The following is a 19789-nucleotide window of genomic DNA, read 5'->3' on the forward strand; positions in this document are numbered from 1 at the left end:
TTACATTCTTCTGCAATCTCTCGGACAGTCAGTCTTCGATTGGCATGCACAATTTTGTTGATATTCCTGACATAAGCGTCATCAGTAGATGTCAAAGGGTGTCCTGAACGAGGGTCATCTTTAACTTCTGTCTGCCCATTTTTAAACTTTGGAAACCAATTGTAACACTGAGTATGGCTTAAGCCCTCATCACTGTAGGCTTCCTACATCACTTGTTGTGTCTCTGTAAAGGTTCCAAACAAAATTTAATGCAGACACATTGCTCCTCTAACTCTACAATCTCGAGATCCGCAAACTGTGCGACACAACATTCTGCTCGATATAGCACTAACAGACTAACTAACAGACATACAACAATGAAACTTTCAGCAATTACGCATTATACACAGGCATGTGCAGAGATGCCAACCACATTTCATTCTACACACCATTGGTGTGCAATTTCATATGTTCTGGAATTTTTTGAACAAACCTCATACTCTGCAAGCACACTGATTAATGAACATAGCTATGATGTTTCAGCATCCTCCGATGGACACAGCCACTCTGCAGCTCTTGGAATACAGTCAGTTTAATTATAACCACCCAGTACCTTCCACAGATCCCAAGCAAAATGGTCCTCATGGCTGTGGACTTGGTCAAAAAATCTTAAACATGTTTTCATATAAACAACAATGAATAACCTGCAACAAAACACATAAATGTTGTATACACTCAGGTCCATATGATAATTCTTAGGCTACATGTGGCCAGGCGTCATCTAACACACACACATAAACACCTATTTACAGTGATTGCACTACTCGACTGAGTTTGTACAGCACTCTGATTGTTCTAATACTCACATTATTTGGTATTATTAGTAACACATACACATCAGTTGCTTCTACTTAGAAATTTCAGTGGAGTAGGAGGAGTTGGCCACCAATAAATCTCTTAGGCTCCTCTCAAACTGAAATTTATTAGTATTCAAATTATTTATGGCTACTGGCAGCTATTGAAAACGTATAAAAATCTCTTGTGATATTGAATGTAAGTAAGCTTAGTGTGCTAGCTTTTTTTATTTTTATATCACCTATGCCTCCAACATTCACAGAGATTTGTTTAGGTGCTTCAGCATTTCTATGGTATGCTTCTCCAAGATGAATTTATTATCAAGTTGTAATTCCAAGAATTTAACAATGTCAACATCTTCAATCTGTTTGTTGTGGTGACGAGTGCAACAGGTGCCAGCAGCTACCCACATAACATACATCATAACAGTGGTACTGCATTCTGTGTGAGGCAGAAATCCAAACAGGCCAGCTTACTAGCAGATCAACAGAGAGTGATACCAGTGGCTGGGCCATTGGCAGCTCCAAGGTGCACACACAGCCCTGATCAGCATGCACAGGCCGAGTATTACCTGCTTCTGCCGAAACTAAGTTTGAGTCAATGAAACAGAAATGTCACTCCACAAGATGGCTATTTAGGCCAGTATCACAATGGCACTCAGCAGTTCCAGTGCAGCAATCCACACCGGGAAGAATTCTCTGAGATGATGCACTACCATGATCAACTCCTCTGCTCTACACTCTCACCCTGAAGTGAGATTTTGCCAAACAGGATGGCTCTGGCTGGAGAGGACTTGGTATTCTAGTTTTCTACATTTTCCATACTTGGAAAATATTGGACTTAATGTCAGCATTATGAAGTGCATTGATACAGACTTTAAAGGGTTGAAACTGTGACAGTTACTTTTTGGGACTCAGTCAAATGAAGAAAGTTTTTTTTTTTAATTTTCCTTTTCCTCAGAAGTTAGTTTTATATTAATACCATATCTGTGAAGTTATTTCTTGTGTTGCAAGATAAACTGTTTAATGGTGTACCTGGTGAATGTTTCAAGTAATATAAATTAAGGAAGGGGCATATCACTGTTTGCCATCATATTTTTAGGCATATGCTGGTGGAAAACCTCTTACAAGTTCTAAACTGCATGTAATTGTTTTTTTTTTAAGTAAAGTGACAAAGAATTTATTAATGTCAATTAAAATTTCTTTAATCTATCCTTCTAAGATTACAGTTGATTTTCTATATATTGCAATGTTTGTTTCATCTGCAAGCAAAACAAATTTGGTATCTGGTTACATTACAAATGAAAGGTGATTGATAACTAAAGAAAAAGTAAGGGCTCTAATATAGCAACCTGTGGGATACCATATGTAATTAGTTCCCACGTAATTGATGCCTGATAGCTTAATACAGGTCTCTTCCCTAGTGAAACCCTTTATTTCCTGTCAGAATTGTGGAGTTTGAACCATTTGACAGCATTTCTTGTCACCATATAATACTGTTATTTACTTAAGAGAATAGTGTGATGTACACAGTCAAATTTCTTTGCACAAAGTTAATGGTAGTGTGTAATTTACTGTCTAATCAGTTAAGTATATTTGCACCTTACATATAGACAGTCTTCTCAATATCAGAATCCTTTAGAAATACCAACTGTGACTTTGGCAATATATTATTTGTTATCAGATGTTTAAGAAGCTGATTGTATATTACCTTTTCTATATTTTTGAGAATGCTGACAAAAGTGAAATTTGGCAGAAATTTGTCCATATTTCACCCGCTCCTTTCTTAAACAAAGGCTTAACTTCAGCATATTTCAACCATTCAAGTAATGTTCCATGGCTAAATGACTGTTTTTAATATATTACTATACTCCAAAGCACATTCTTTAGTTAACTTTGTTGATGTTTTATAATAATCACCAGAATTTTTATTTTAAATATTTTATGGTAGTTATTACTTCTACTGGTATAGTGAGGATTGTATTCATATTACTGAAGTTACTGGTATTGACTGGTCAGAAATATTCCATGGCAGCATCTACTGACCTTGACAACCTCATTCTTCCAGTAACAATTGTGAAATGGTTGCTAAGAAGTTTTGCAACACTGTGCACATATGTTACCAGCATACAATTTATTCATAATGCTGTCTTCTATTCTTTATGTCTGTCCCTACCAGTCTCCCCCTTTTCTGTATCCCATATTATATTTTTCATGTTATGTATTAGCTTTGTTATCCATATTACTTCTGTAATATTTTGCAGTATATCTTGTAATGAGCTACAGAATCAGCATCAGAGCTGTTTCTGACTGAAAGATGCAGTTTTCTTTGTGTTTTGCAAGACAAATTTGCCTCTTAAGTAATCCATGGCTGCTTTGATGACTTTGGTCCAATCTAGGTTACTTTTTTTGTGAGGGGGGACAGTAATAGAATAAGGTAATGGTTTTATTAATAAAAGTATTGTATTTTTAATTCATGCCATGAGCACTGTCCACTCCAGTTCTCATGTCTCAGGAGTGTCCTAAAACAATCAGTTTTTGGCTTGCTGACTGTCCTCTTGAATTCAGATTTAGTAGTCTATTAGTGCTGTTCAGTGTTAACATTTAACAGAATTAAGTGCTTTCATGATCTCAGATATTGGTTTTGTAATATAAGTCTAGCTGCCATCGCCCTGCACAAACCATGGGAGTCCTTAGAAAACTGGTGAGCTGGGCACTTGTCATGTCTGATAGCAACAGCCTTGAAATGGAATTGGACCACCTACAATCTGTGTTCAAGGGAGATTTTACAGTTTTAGAAAGGAATAAATATGACCACTCATGTGATACAGAGAATAAGTAGGGTATTCTGCCCACATGTGGACAACATATGATTTAAATAGGCTTAATCATAAGTTTCCAGCAACTTAAAAAGACCATTGCTCTTCTCAGCTTAGTAAATGATAATCTGTGTTTGCAGAAGTTTGGAGTCTACAGGACACTATGACAAAGTCTACAGACCACATGCACAATACATGAAACTTGATTGAAAAATGATTGCCACACAGTCTTTTTCAGCCCAGTAAATCAGCCATAGCTGAGCATTGTGTCCCCACACAACATTCCAGTTATTATTCTGTCAAAAAAATATTGCCCTAATGATATCCATTTTATATGTTTTAATTGAGGATCAGTTTGACCATTGAATTTTAACTCCACCGATCTGCAGTTTAACAGCATGCTTGCGATAACACCACATGAAGCAATACTCAACAGTTGATTCTAAATTTGAGAGGGGGCAGTTATTGGTAAAGACTTGTGTGCATGTGTGAGCATAACAATATTTGGTATGACATTAATGACATGCACCAGCAATTTGCAGTAGTAAAACTCACCTGGAAATGGCTGCCCAGTTGTCAGTTAAAATATGGTGGCAAGAAGTCAGTATTATAAGGCCACAAATTCAAACCTCATGGAATAGCTCGTAGACCCTTATTCACTTCCTCTGTGGGTTCTGGTGATATCATTCCATTGTGGTAAAAAAGAAGAAAAAGTTCATTTGGCTCAGACCCTGAAGCAAACATTTTGATTTGATGCCAATTTGGTAACTTGCATGTGAAATTACAACTGAATATTGACAGAGGCATCTCGAAAACTAGCTGATGTTATGCGCACAACACTGAATTAGTGTCTTCTTAGAAACTGAAGATATATATACTAGTGCTACTTGGAGGCATAATATCCTTGAATGGTTTCATCACAATGCTTCCATGGACATTTTATTGTCTTTTTAAGGTTACCCATATTGTATAAAGAGTGTGGGGTAAAAATCATAGAGGGAGACTAAGAGATGAATACAGTAAGCAGATTCAGAAGGATTTAGGTTGCACTAGCTATTCACAGATGAAGAGCTTGCACAGCATAGAGAGCTGCATAAAACACGTCTTTGGACCTACAACCACAACAACAACAACAATATGGTCCTTTTTATTCAATCACTATTTCACAAATTGAATGCTTTTTTCTGTCTGACCATTTGACAGCAGAATTTTGCCTGTCAAGAAAGTATTCTAATTGTTATCATCATCATTTTTAAACATAATATTCACTATCAGAAGACAAGTCGAGTTACCTATATTCCTGGATGATTTTCCTTCAAAGCAATAGCAGCCATTGCTTGCAGTTCACCATGGATTAAACTTACCAGGTTTGAGTGCTCAATAGAGAAGTCTATGTCCACTTACTCCACAAACTGCTACACACTTCTTAGTTGAGGATACTTTTGTAACAGTATTAGATCCTCCATGTCATAATCATTTCATGGATAGCTCTGAGGGAGGGGAGGGGGTGACTGAGGAATCCCAGTGTGCACTGTGTAACAGTTTGGGTATGCCATTTGATTACTTGATATTTATTTTCTTAGAAGTCATTTGGTTCAGGAGTTTATGTTTTGCTACTTGTAAGTTTTCTCGATAATTCTCTGAGTGAATAAGACTAAATAGACATCAGTGGATTTGGTACTAACAAACAACAAAGACTTCTGATGTAACAGTGCTGTGTTATAGTCGTGTGATAGCTGAAAGGGTACTTCAGCTGCAGTAAAATTACAGTTAAGCCCATGCACTGTGTATACTGGAGATAGCCTGTAATAGTTAACATTTTAAATTAATAGGAGGAATGGTGAGGTTAGCATGTATTTAATTCAAAAAGATTTTTATTATACTGAACTGATTGAAAATTAGAAATTAAAAGATTAAACAATGGAAAATCCAGGATGGAATGTAACAATACTATGAGAAGGAAAATTGCTACTCACTAGGTAGTGGAGATGCAGAGTTGCAGATAGGCACAACAAAAAGACTCTCACAATTAAAGCTTTCAGCTATTAATGCCTTCGTCAACACTAGACAAACATACGCACACACGTCCAGTCATGCAAATGCAACTCACACTCATGACTGCAGTCTCTGGCAACTGAAACCACACTGTGAGCAGCAGCACCAGTGCATGATGGGAGTGGTGACTGGGTGGGGGTAAGGAGGTGGCTGGGGTGGGGAGGGGGGAGGGATAGTACGGTAGGGGCGGTGGATAGTGAAGTGCTGCAGCTTAGATGGAGGGCAGGAGAGAGATGGGAAAGGGAGGGGGGAAGTAGAGGAAAAGGAGAGAAATAAAAAGACCGGGTGTGGTGGTAGAATGACTGCTGTGTAGTGCTGGAATGGGAACAGGGAAGGGGCTGGATGGGGGAGGACAGTGACTAATGAATGTTGTGGCCAGGAGGGTTACGGGAACATAGGATGTATTGCAGGGAAAGTTTCCACCTGCACAATTCAGAAAAGCTGGTTCTCGTGGGAAGGATCCATATGGCACAGGCTGTGAAGCAGTCATTGAAATAAAGGATATCATGTTTGGCAGCGTGTTCAGCAACAGGGTGGTCAACTTGTTTCTTGACCACAGTTTGTCAGTGGTCGTTCATGCGGACAGACACCTTGTTGATTGTCATGCCAACATAGAATGCAACACATTAGTTGCAGCTTAACTTGTAGATCACATGACTCATTTCACAGGTAGCCCTGCCTTTGATGGGATAGGTGATGTTAGTGACCGGACAGCTGGAGGAGTCATTCCACCAGGTAATCCTTGCATTTCAAAATAACAGTGGTGGAGCCTTTGTCTGCAGGTAGGATTATAAGGTCAGGATCAGTTTTTAGATGGTGGGCTGTGGTTCTTTCTGTGGATGTAAGGTTAGTTTGCATGTTGGAGGATTTGGGGAATGATGGCAAGGCAAGGTTCGAGCTTAAGAAATTCTGGAAAGTTAACAGGGGGTGGTTTTGGGGCAGTGGGGGTGGATCAAGGTTGGATGGAGAAGTGCACTGAGTTACGCAAGATTCAGTATTGGTCTTTGGTCAAGTCTCATTGGTAAGGTTGGTGGCGAAAAAGTGTTTCCACTGTAGGGACCAGGAGAGGGAGAGAAGCCTTCAAAAAGTCCTGCGTGACTGAATTTGGGAGTGGGGAAAAAGGGGAGGCCTTTGGGAAGGACTGCTGTTTCTGTGGGGGCTGAGGCTTCTGGAGGAAAGGCTCATGACTGTGTTGCAGGTATGTTTAGGTTCTGGATTATGTGTGGTGGTGGGAGGGAGTTTTGGAGTGTGGGGTAAGCGTAGTAGGTCTGCAAGACAGGTTTTGTCAGCTATGAGGGGAAGTGGGGAGGTTTGATGAACAGTGGTACTCCAAGGTGGGAGTAGGAAGTGAGCAGGATGGGGAGCTTTTTGAGGTGTCATTGTGCATTTTTCTCAAGTTCCTGCAGGGCAATAGTTTCAATGTGTGTTATGGGTTCCAAGAATTTGGGACTGCAAGTGGACCACCTTGTTGCTGAACACGCTGCCAAACATGATATCCTTCATTTCAATGACTGCTTCACAGCTTGTGCCATATGGATCCAACCCACCAACACCAGATTTTCTGAATTGTGCAGGTGGGAACTTTCCCTGCAATACATCCTACATTCCCATAACCCTCCTGGCCTCAACCTTCATTAGTCACTGTCCTCACCCATTCAGCCCCTTCCCTGTTCCCATTCCAGCACTACACAGCTGTCATTCCACCACCACACCCAGTCTTTTTATTTCTCTCCTTTTCCACTACTTCCCCCCCCCCCCCCCCCCCACACACACACACACTTCACACCTCTCACCTGCAGCACTTCACTGTCTGCCACCCCTACCATACTATCCCTCCCCCTCCCCACCCCAGCCTCCTCCTCACCCCCACCCAGTCACCACCCCCATCATGCACTGGTGCTGCTGCTCACTGCGTGGTTTCAGTTGCCTGAGACTGCAGTCATGTGTGTGAATTATGTTTGTGTGAGTGGGTGTGTGTGCACATGTGAGTCTATTGTTGACAAAGTCATTAATCACCGAAAGCTTTAATTGTGAGAGTCTTTTTGTTGTGCGTATCTGCAACTTAGTATCTCTGCTCTATGGTGAGTAGCAACTTTCCGTCTTATAAAATTAAAAGGTTAGTAGGTTATTGTAGTGGGGCAGAATATTCTCACTTTGAAGCCTATAGAAACACATAATTTCACAGAAATCAAGGGCTTTCTTGAATTATATGAGTTGCTGTAGTAGTCATCATCAGTGTTACAGTTGTACCGTAATAAAATAATTAATGAAGTAATATTGATGAATCCAGAGTAAGCATTAACTATCAGAAATCACTATATTTCATTTCAAAAGTTTCAGAACAGTTGTCATTGTCACATGAGAGGTAGTGTGTTCATACACCTTAACTCCCATTGGCAATTAATCTGTCTGCACACTGACACTATAAGGCAGAGTGTAGGAGAGCTAATCAGTCACAATTACTGAGGCTCTGTAGTTTCATAGTAATGATTGGTGATATTTATAAGCTGGGATCTCCCAGAGTGGTACCTTTTACCTTTCTTGGTATCCTGGATGGATGTTGCAGATTTAAGCAACCTACCTCTAGAGCCCACGGAGGAAATATAAATTCCAGAGGCAGCCTATCAGTGGACAGAGTCTGTAACCTCACTATGCTTATAATCCAGAGCACAGTACTCATGTTTGTTTGTTACTGCTGTGTGTACATTAATTCAATGATAGAACTGTTGGTTTGGACATTTGGAACTTTAAGTGCATTGCCTAGCTATTCAGTGAACTTTTGGCTTACTTCTTGCTCATTGTTTGCCCTGTTAAGAGTTCTAGTTGCCCAGTATAGACTGTGAATCCCTATTGTTAACTTTTTATTAACTTGTTACTAAATATTCACTCATTCATCATCTTGCACAGACTTCACAAAGGAAAGTGTTGTGAAATGAGTTTAAGTTCTATGTTAACAAACAGAATAAGCTGTTGTTAACAGTTAACAGTTATTAAACGGTCATAAACTCTTTGTGATTACTCAAACTTAGTTTAACAAAGTAAAATCATCATGAAATTTGCTACTTTGGTGGAAGCTACTGTTTATTTTTCCTATTAGCTTAATATGAATATGATGAAATTTCTTTCAGTCAAAGAGCAACATTTGACTACATTTGCAACAGCTAAGGCCTGATTACAAAGAATACTGCTAATTCTTATCAGCTAACATGAAACTTTAATCCATCATCAATATAACTAGGTAATTTTTGGAAGTTGTGACTAATTAAGTACGTCTCTAATTTTCATTTAAATTTGCAAGGATTCCTAATTTCTTATTTTATGTTAAATTGAAGCATCATAAAAACCTCTTCCACAGAAAATAGAAGCTCCATTCTGAATCATAATCAATGAGACAGAGACTACTTGAAAGTTCTTATTGTCTATTGTAGTGTTGTATAAGACACAGTGGTGGAAACTATCCCTAAAAGGGGGAAGAATCAGCAATCATCAATGGCATGAGGATGCACTCCATTGGCAAAAATTCCAGATTTGTTCCCTATTAAGATATCCAGGAGGGGACTGCTGAGGAACAGGTAACAAAGAGAAGAAGATGGAATGACGTAATGATAGGATAACATTCTACAAGTTGGAGCATGGGATGTCTGAAGTTTGGACTTAATGAGAAAGCTAGAAAATCTGAAAATGAAAAATCAAAGACTCAATAGATGTATTGGGTGTCAGTCACGCAAAATGGAGAAAATATAAGGATTTCTGTCCATATGAATATAGGGTAATATCAACAGTAGCAGAAAATGACCAAGGTTACCAAGAACTGTTACTAATTTTAAATTATTATGCACGCTAAAGTTCACATTGAGTGTAAGATCATAGTGCAACAGACACTGGAAATTTTATTTTGAGACCCATTTGCCTTTAGTTATTTAGTTCTGAAAGTGATAGCAAATGGTTTATTTAAATGTATGTGATTGCTCAGCAAATTTTATTGTTATATTTGACCAATTGCTAACAATGAAACTTTCTGACCAGTTAAATGAAGATTATGTAGGGTAAACATTGTATAATGTTGTAATCAATGACTCACCAACAGTGGTGAAAGCTTTTAATGTAACTCAGTGTTCTTGTCATTCCCTCTTGTGCTTCTGCAATCATTTGCATTGAATTGCTGCAATTTGCCTTTGGTTTTCCTTTCATTTCTTCATTGTAAATTTTGTTTTTATATCATTATAGTTATCTGGAAACATTCTTTGTTTACTAGAGTACTATTTGCAAATTTTCGATTTTAAACCTTTGAAAAAACAGGGAAAAAACATAAGATAGTGTTGCACTTACCATTCATACTGCATGTCTGTTAGATCTCCAGTCACTCATGGTCTTGTATGTCTACAGAGAGTGGAAACAAATGCTATACAGTTTGTAGTAAATTTTATTAAATTTAAGAACTTGACAAATGTCTGCCTACATTGCCACATTTCACAAATAAGTAAGCTGAGAAACTGATAGCTGTTGTAATGTGCTTTTGCATAAATCAATAATTGTATGTAAATTCCTGTGCCTAAAATGTTGACTATTATACAACAATCAGTGATACTTGCTGTGATAAGTTTATTGTTTGGTGTTTCACAGCACAGCTCAAAAGAAAAATGTGTTTTCTTATTAATAATTGACTTTCAGTTATTCATTTGAGGAACTCTTTAACCATATTATCACTTAGTAAACATTTAATGAAATGACTACAGATCAGTAGTCGATATTATAGAAGAGTAGTTAAATATTACCTACAGGAACTTAAACATGCATAACTTTTTCTTTCATTATCTATTTATGATATGATCCCAAATTAAAATCTATTTTCACTGGTGGGACATCAGTGTTGTTATTATAATTAATTGTGAAACAAATCTAGCAAATGAACCCCTTTTTAATCTTTTATGATACTGCTATTATGCTTTTGAAGGAGCATGCGGAAGCAACTGGCCTTTATAGCAGCACGGCAACTTGTGTTTGTGGACAGTGTTGATGATGAAAGTGTAGGAGCTCAGGAACTAATCAGTGTGATGTCAAACACTCACCTTAGTGATCATTTTCACAAATTGGCAAGAGAGGTAAGACTCTTAATGAGCTCAGACATCAGAGCTTTATATTCATTATCATTTTACATGCTCAGAGCTGAAGCTGACAAAAGTCATAACTGAAAGATAGCTTCATTGTTTATATACTTATCTCACAAAATCTTAATATCTGATTCTAAAAGTTCAGAACTGTCTTTACTGACAGACAGGGAGAGTCTATCTGAAGTCAATGTTTATGTGTGGTAGATATTGTTTCTGCTTTCTGCAACAAAAAGTTAAGAAAGAATTTGTGCCAAATACTTACCTTATATTCTATCAGTTGGCTGTGATTTATTTATCTCTGTTCATTTGCTTTGGCTACAGGAGACATGAAAAAGTGTAGCTTATTTCAGGAACAGAAAACTTATGTTGAAGAGATATAGAAGTATGATATATTAATGTTAATGTTGTTAATATGATGCTTTTTTCGAAACTGGGAATGGATGTACACTTATATTGGTAATTATCATTTCATCCATCATCAGTTCCTAATGAGTAGGAATATCTAAACAGAGATTCATAGAATTTTGGCTTCATGTCATGGAATTTTAGCTTCATGTTCAGCATTTTCTTGCCTTTTAATTTTTGTATTCTTTTGTTCCCATGTATTGTGAAGTACATGTGTATTTTTTATGTGATGAATCATATGCGTAAAATTATTTGTATCCTTTGCACTACCAGTACATGAATGTTCTTAATGATTTTCCATGAACAGTTAAATTTTACTGTATAAGAAGATTACATTTCAGTAGATACATGAGGGATGAACTGGTGAAAATTGTGGGTAATGTACTTCACAGCAGATTCAAAGTAACAATGGAATGCTACTTTCCACATGTTTGTGCAGGTGGCAATGAATAACCGTGCGCTGCAAATGAAAAAAAATTTAGTCCAAGAGATTTGAGACCCACCTTCATCATGTATTCATTTTTATGACTTATTTCAATTTCATGATTTTTGCTGGATCTGAACTGTACTGTACCGGAGTTCTTTTTAGATTGTCAGGGAAAACTGAAACTGTTTGTGAGCTATGCATGCATTAAGAATTCAGTTAGGAATTTGTTATGTTTCATGATTTTCAATTAATACACCATATTATTTCCAAACAAAATTCACTGAGACTTTATGTTGATGAGTAAATCAATGACATAGAACAGTAACAGATTTAGTAGTAGAATGAATTGAGAGGCACTTTCTTTTATTATTCGTTTTCAGTTTGAAAGGGTAATAGATAAGTAATTGAGAAAACAATTATACTTCACCCTATGGGAAAAGGTGCAAGAATGTTAATGGAGATAAGCCCAAGAGGGTGGTGGAAATAGAAGGTTGGAGAGGAAGTGCCCAACTCTGGAGTTCAAGCAAAGTAGTGGGTGGGGGGATCCAAATCACCTGTGTGACACAGCAAACACTGGGGTCTCTTGAGGCATGCTGTAATGTATGCACCTGTGTACTGGGATAACAATGGCAAACAGTTCTTTCTGTCCATCCATGCATTTTACCTGTTCAGTGATGATCATTCCTGTATAAAAAGCTGTACTGCTAAACACATGAATAGTTTCAAATGCTCTGCCTTCAACGTTGTAACACCAGTTTTGTAGATTGAGTAAGGTAATCAGTGAGTAGGTTTTGCAGTGGTAACAACTGCAGGGGTAGAAATGTTGGTGTGGATGATGTGTAAATTTGGAGTTCAGCTGAAAGTGAAAGTGATTAGTAAGGCAAGGATATCGACAGAGGTTGTCTCAATTGAGAGCTTGACTTTAATATGTGATAGCACATCTCTCTCTCTCTCTCTCTCTCTCTCTCCCTTCCTCTCTCTCTCTCTCTCTCTCTCAAACACACACACACACACACACACACACACACACACACACACACACACACCATCACCACCACAACCACACGACAGGTTACCTAACTTCTGTGCTTGTGGCTGTGAGGTCTGTCGGTGCCCATTCACATTTACTCATTATGATGACCAGTCATCATCATTCCAGTTAGTTAGAATTTTCTTAATATATAGCAATTTTTTCATTAAGTAAAATTATCTGATCTTACAGTACACAACATTTTTCAGGATTTACTGTAACTAGTAATTCAGTGTTCTTAAAAGAGAAGAACAGCCATATCTGTTGTCCCAGAAGACCTTCATCAAAATAAGTGCATATATTTCAGTAGTAACTGTAATGTGATAGTGTGTCATTCTGTTGTAAATAAATTCTCTACTCCTGCAGTGTGTAAGTATGGTAGATAAAAAGGAACATGCACGGACTTATGAAGAAACTTGCTAACTTACTATACATTTTGTAAGTTCCCTACTCTTATTTCCATATCCAAATTTATCACCAAAGGAGGTTACTCACTCGTACTACATCAGTACACGGCTGTATATCAGTATACAACTTATATAATATTTCTAACTGTATACCCCTAAATTGCTAGCTGCATTCCTTACAACTTGCATGTACCTACTTAATTGTTGAAATATCTTCATTTACATTCAATTAATGGGTATCTAAAATCAAAAACATGTTTTACCAAAATTGCTAATAATGATAAGGAAAATTTTATTTTAGATGCATTTTCCATAGATACATTGGTGTGTGTAGACATTTACTTTATTACATACATGTCATTTCTATTATGATTCTTTACGTAATGATTCCCAAATGAATTGGATTGTGTACTGATATGAAACTTCCTGAAAGATTGAAAACTATGTGCTGGTTTGGGATTCAAACATGGGACCTTTGCCTTTTGTGGGAAAGTGCTCCACCAACTGCGCTACCAGAGCATGACTCGCAATGCCTCCCCAAAGCTTTACTTTCATCAGTACCTCATCTCCTACCTTCCAAACTTCACAGAAGTACTCCTGTGAAACTTGTGGGACTAGCACTCCTGGAAGAAAGGATATTGTGGAGACATAGCTTAGCCACAGCCTGGAGGATTGTTTACAGAATGAATTTTCACTCTGCAGCAGAGTGTGTGCTGATATGAAACTTCTGGGTAGATTAAAACTGTGCACCAGTTTGGGACTTGAACCTAAGACCTTCTACATACCAAATATTTAACATTACACACACAGATAAAAACAGTCATCTAATTATGAGTTACAGAATGTAATTAAGATATCACATAGAGATTCATCTAGCAACAAAGAATAGTATTATTTGTTGTAGAACATTAAAAAAAATGTTTAATATAGCACAGAAACAGCAAACTGACTTATGTGGAAAATAGTCTCTGCATATTTGATGCAAAATTCATATAGAGATTAAAAAGATCATTCAAGCAAAAAGCCTTTCAGCTTGCTTTTAATTAACTTATTACCTCATAGGCATGTAACATCACTTGGAAGCAAGTTAAATTTTTGATACTACCGTTTTTCAAGCCTTGAGAAATTCTTCATGACAGTGTAGGTCATGTTTTCCCATTGAGTTGCAACTGTGATGTGAACAGCTCATTTCACAGTGAGATGGATTATCAGTTATGAAGGTCATAATTGAACAGATGTAGTATGTGGTGGTGGTGGCCACTTTCCCAGTTGTTTGAAAAGACTGTAGCTGAATATTCTTGGAGGCATTCCATACACAATTCTGATGCTTTTTTCTGTGTGGTAACTACTTTGTTTGATAATGGTGTATTGCCCTGTACCGTGATTCCAAAATGCATAAGTTAATGAAAATAAACAAAATAGCATACTTTGGTATACTCATATCTCAAATACTTGAAATTATCTTGATGACAACCTTTTTTAAGATTTGGAGAATGTGATGGTTCCCAGCCAAGCCTGCTGTCTGTATTGTGACCGGGATTTAAAAAACGATCAGGGACAACTCAAGAAATCAGCTGGAGCTGGTTGACCAGCCTGAAGCTTGCAGTGGCAGATCACTGAGTACAGACAGGAGACAACAGTGAGGAAAATGAGCAGTGGAGATGGCACTACATACAAACAAGTTCAGCACATATCCCAAGAGAGAAACTGAATGTAACAAAACAGAAACCAAGAAAAATGGTGTGTCATGGCTAGTGATATGATTACAAGATGGATACAGCTCCAAAAGCAGGGCCAGAGTGCAGCAGAACTTATAGTCCTGCTGCAAGAGAGGTGTGGTACCACGGCAGGGCAAGGCAAGCACTGAAGAACATCATTGTGCATGCTCATGGACATAGCATCTTTGCCTGCAGACTGTGGTCAACTTCCTTCCATCCTTTCTAGTTGGCTTACAAAGTCATCAGACCAGGATACCTGATCCATAACCCTTGAAATGAGCACTTACGGCTAAAACAATCAGGCTGATATTTCAGGAGTTGAAGTGGTGGTGTGGTTGGTGCCCTGGTGCGAGGACCCGGGAGTAGCCAGCATCGAACTGGGATGTGGTAACATGAGCATTGTTGGCCATATTTGCGAAGGCCAGGTGGAGACCTCCACCCCCCTGCCCATGTCCACAATAACTGCCGCTGATATTCTGGTACACAAGCTATTGTGCAGTTGTGGAATTGGCACAGATTGTCTAGAAAAGGGTGGCCCACAGGTGGCAGTGCAGTCAGTATGTGCGGATAGGGTTGATTGGTACGATGGCTCCCCAAAAATTTCAGAGTGTTAACCGGCACAAGGTGCTGTCCAGTAGCTGGTGTCCATGTGTTTTTTGCACTGAATGATGTGGTGGTGGTGGTGGTTCCCACTGCTTTCAATGTTTGCTGAACAATATGCTCCACATTGCCATTGGAGGACGGTTGAAAAAGGAAGATTAAAAGAGTGTTTAATGTCATTGAAGGGCTCAGTCTTCGACATCATGATTCAGGGTAGCTTTTCAGTGGTGACAATCTGTAGGAGTGTGTTAATTGTGGCATCTGTTGTGGTGGACATCGTGCTGACCACAAATGAGTAATTAAAGTAAGCATCCATGACTATGAGCCGCATAGAGCCCAGAAAGGAGCCTGCAAAGTTTAAATGAATGTGGTCCCAGGGGTGATGGTGGGTGTGGCCAGGGGGTGAAAGAATGGGGTGGAGTGACCTGATCCTAGCGCAAGTGGAATGTCGTGCACCATCGCTCCTACATCCTTGTTTAACTCTGGCCAATAAGTATGTTGCCACACTAGGGATTTCACCATTGACATTTCTCAGTGTCTGTGATGGAGTAGTTGTGAAATCTGAGATCCCATGGCAGTCAGAATGATGACATCAGTGAGTATCTGCTTCAGCATCAATCAGGAGGGATGTGGAACAAATAGCTTACAACATGACATATTAAAACCCTGATTATACTAACTTACGATCCTGGCTCCAAATACTAACACCGGTACAAGCCCCACTGTCAAATGGCTGATTCCTGGGTTTTTGACAAAACATCAGTCATCAAGATGGCATTTACAACTCATCAACGAAGAAGTACTTGAAACATTGGTTTGGCACTACAAGCAACCACACAAAGTGGAAAATGGCATCTACTGCTACCAGTAAGTACCTACACTCCTGGAAATTGAAATGAGAACACCGTGAATTCATTGTCCCAGGAAGGGGAAACTTTATTGACACATTCCTGTGGTCAGATACATCACATGATCACACTGACAGAACCACAGGCACATAGACACAGGCAACAGAGCATGCACAATGTCGGCACTAGTACAGTGTATATCCACCTTTCGCAGCAATGCAGGCTGCTATTCTCCCATGGAGACGATCGTAGAGATGCTGGATGTAGTCCTGTGGAACGGCTTGCCATGCCATTTCCACCTGGCGCCTCAGTTGGACCAGCGTTCGTGCTGGACGTGCAGACCGCGTGAGACGACGCTTCATCCAGTCCCAAACATGCTCAATGGGGGACAGATCCGGAGATCTTGCTGGCCAGGGTAGTTGACTTACACCTTCTAGAGCACGTTGGGTGGCACGGAATACATGCGGACGTGCATTGTCCTGTTGGAACAGCAAGTTCCCTTGCCGGTCTAGGAATGGTAGAACGATGGGTTCGATGACGGTTTGGATGTACCGTGCACTATTCAGTGTCCCCTCGACGATCACCAGTGGTGTACGGCCAGTGTAGGAGATCGCTCCCCACACCATGATGCCGGGTGTTGGCCCTGTGTGCCTCGGTCGTATGCAGTCCTGATTGTGGCGCTCACCTGCATGGTGCCAAACACGCATACGACCATCATTGGCACCAAGGCAGAAGCGACTCTCATCGCTGAAGACGACACGTCTCCATTCGTCCCTCCATTCACGCCTGTCGCGACACCACTGGAGGCGGGCTGCACGATGTTGGGGCGTGAGCGGAAGACGGCCTAACGGTGTGCGGGACCGTAGCCCAGCTTCATGGAGACGGTTGCGAATGGTCCTCGCCGATACCCCAGGAGCAGCAGTGTCCCTAATTTGCTGGGAAGTGGCGGTGCGGTCCCCTACGGCACTGCGTAGGATCCTACGGTCTTGGCGTGCATCCGTGCGTCGCTGCGGTCCGGTCCCAGGTCGACGGGCACGTGCACCTTCCGCCGACCACTGGCGACAACATCGATGTACTGTGGAGACCTCACGCCCCACATGTTGAGCAATTCGGCGGTACGTCCACCCGGCCTCCCGCATGCCCACTATACGCCCTCGCTCAAAGTCCGTCAACTGCACATACGGTTCACGTCCACGCTGTCACGGCATGCTACCAGTGTTAAAGACTGCGATGGAGCTCCGTATGCCACGGCAAACTGGCTGACACTGACGGCGGCGGTGCACAAATGCTGCGCAGCTAGCGCCATTCGACGGCCAACACCGCGGTTCCTGGTGTGTCCGCTGTGCCGCGCGTGTGATCATTGCTTGTACAGCCCTCTCGCAGTGTCCGGAGCAAGTATGGTGGGTCTGACACACCGGTGTCAATGTGTTCTTTTTTCCATTTCCAGGAGTGTATTTCTCTGTTTAGTGCACTGAAGGGTTCCCATGTAACTAACAAAAAATTTTTCCATTGGGTGTTCTGCTCTGTGCGAACTTAGTTTTCCTCTCTGTGAACTTAATTCTCCTCTCTTGGAATTAGGATTAGGACATTCTTAATTAAGGCTGACCACATTAAACTCTCTTTAATTTTCATAATAGTTTTGTACTAAGTACCCAGGTGCCCTATACAAAGAGGAAAATACTTAAATATAGCTGGAACTAAATCACATGGTAAACAGATCTTAACTTTTCTGTCACACCTAATTTTGTAATTAAAAATTCCCTTGCTCAATATATACTCTAGAATCACCTTTCCTGCATCCAGTGTACTCTTAAGAACACCTAAATGAGGGTCATTGTCTTGCTTGGCACTTAGATTATCAAACAGCTATGGCACTTCACTAAGGACAGCCCCAACACAAAATTCATTGAATACATCAGATGACAATTCCTCAGGTTCCTCCTCATGCTGAAACATGTGGCTCTTATGTCATTGGCGACTTGGTTACCAGTTTCTCTAATGTGATGAACCTTGAAATAGAAAGCAGATACACAAACCACTCCCTTGCTAGTCTCCCTGTCTTGCAAGGATGCACCAACATCCAGGATAATGCTTGGTTGTTAGTTTCCAACAAAAACTGCCTGTTTTCCAAATAAAACTTGAACCTTTCAACACCAAACAACACCACCAAAGCCACCAATTCATAGACTAAATATTTTAATTTTTTTCTGCCTCTGGTAAACCCTGGGAAGTGTAAGCTATGCAACAGTCTGAAATATGAATTAGTTATTAAAATACAGAATCCCTAAACCAGGTGCACTGGCTAGGGCAATCTTCAGTGTGTCAAATGAAGCTCATTGTAACACTCTTCAACTAGAAGGTTTCCCATTCCATCATGACTGTTTAAGTGGCACGGCTAACTGAGCAAACTTTGGAACAAAATTCCAAAATAAATTCACCATGTCTATGAATCTTACAATATCTTTCTTTGCTTGTGGAAATAGGGAACGTATGCTTTGTTGCTGATCAATAACCACTCCCTCAGCAGAAACTTTATGACCCAGAAATGAAATTTCTGTGCACGTTAAGTTAACTTTGGAAGGCTTAACAGTAAGACCAGCCTCACATAGCTGCTCAAGCTCCTGGGAAACAGACAATAAATGATCTTCAGAGTTATTGCTATAAAGAACATCATCATTGAGAGAGTTGTACACACACTTCTATTTGAGGTCTCCTAATACCAACCCAACCAACAGGACAATACAGCTGTTCTTGTGGCAAGACCAAATGGGACCCAGTTGTATTCGAACAAATTCCAGTCTGTGGTAAATACAATTATAGGTTTAGAGTCTTTTGCCAAAGGTATTTGATGAAACACTTGATTTAGCTCAAGGATGGAAAAATACTTTTCCATAGAAAACCAAGCAGAAGTATTGTGTAGACCAGGAAGAGGAACAAATTCAAGAACGACCCTTTGGTTGCGGGCCCTGTAGTCTGCTATCCTTGGAGTTTCATCATCAAAAACATTGACGAGCCATAGGGAGATTTGTAACATGTAGTTACTCCTTTCATGAGCAACTTATCCATAAGCTTCCTCAATTCCCTCATTTTAGGTGGAGATAAACGATAGGGAATTGATGGACTGGCAATCAGGTCTTGCTAACACTATTTTCATATTTTGTGTAAAACATTTAAAACATAGGTGACTCTTTGAGGATTTGAACATGTTACCTGCTGAACTTCAGTCATATGTGCTATTCACTGCACCACAGAATGGCTGACAGATGCATTCTTTCTGCTGAGGGTTGTAGCTCATGACTAATGGTTGGCAATCTAGGTATAATATATGACCCATTTGCAAAAGTTACAATTCCTTAGTTTTGAGTGAGTTTAATGATTTGCAGGAAGCAGGGAAAGGAATGTCTGTTGTTGAGCACATAGCCGCTCTAAATGGGTGGAGCACAAACGATCAACTTTCTCAAGGCTTCCACTATCAGTATTCACAAAATTCCTTTCTATTGTTATTTTAAAGTTGTAATTGCATTTTCGATTACTAA

At 39.7% G+C, this 19789-nt stretch overlaps 1 protein-coding gene across 1 annotated transcript in view; it reads left to right on the forward strand.

The window, feature by feature from the left end:
• LOC126176505 (26S proteasome non-ATPase regulatory subunit 2-like) overlaps nt 1-19789 on the forward strand; it is a 213722-nt gene that overhangs the window by 49828 nt on the left and 144105 nt on the right. Inside the window, exon 7 of the mRNA XM_049923661.1 lies at nt 10662-10809. Coding sequence (XP_049779618.1) covers nt 10662-10809 — 148 coding nt within the window. The remainder of the gene's footprint in view (nt 1-10661; nt 10810-19789) is intronic.

Source organism: Schistocerca cancellata, chromosome 3, assembly GCF_023864275.1.
Source record: "Schistocerca cancellata isolate TAMUIC-IGC-003103 chromosome 3, iqSchCanc2.1, whole genome shotgun sequence".
Taxonomy (NCBI): domain Eukaryota; kingdom Metazoa; phylum Arthropoda; class Insecta; order Orthoptera; family Acrididae; genus Schistocerca; species Schistocerca cancellata.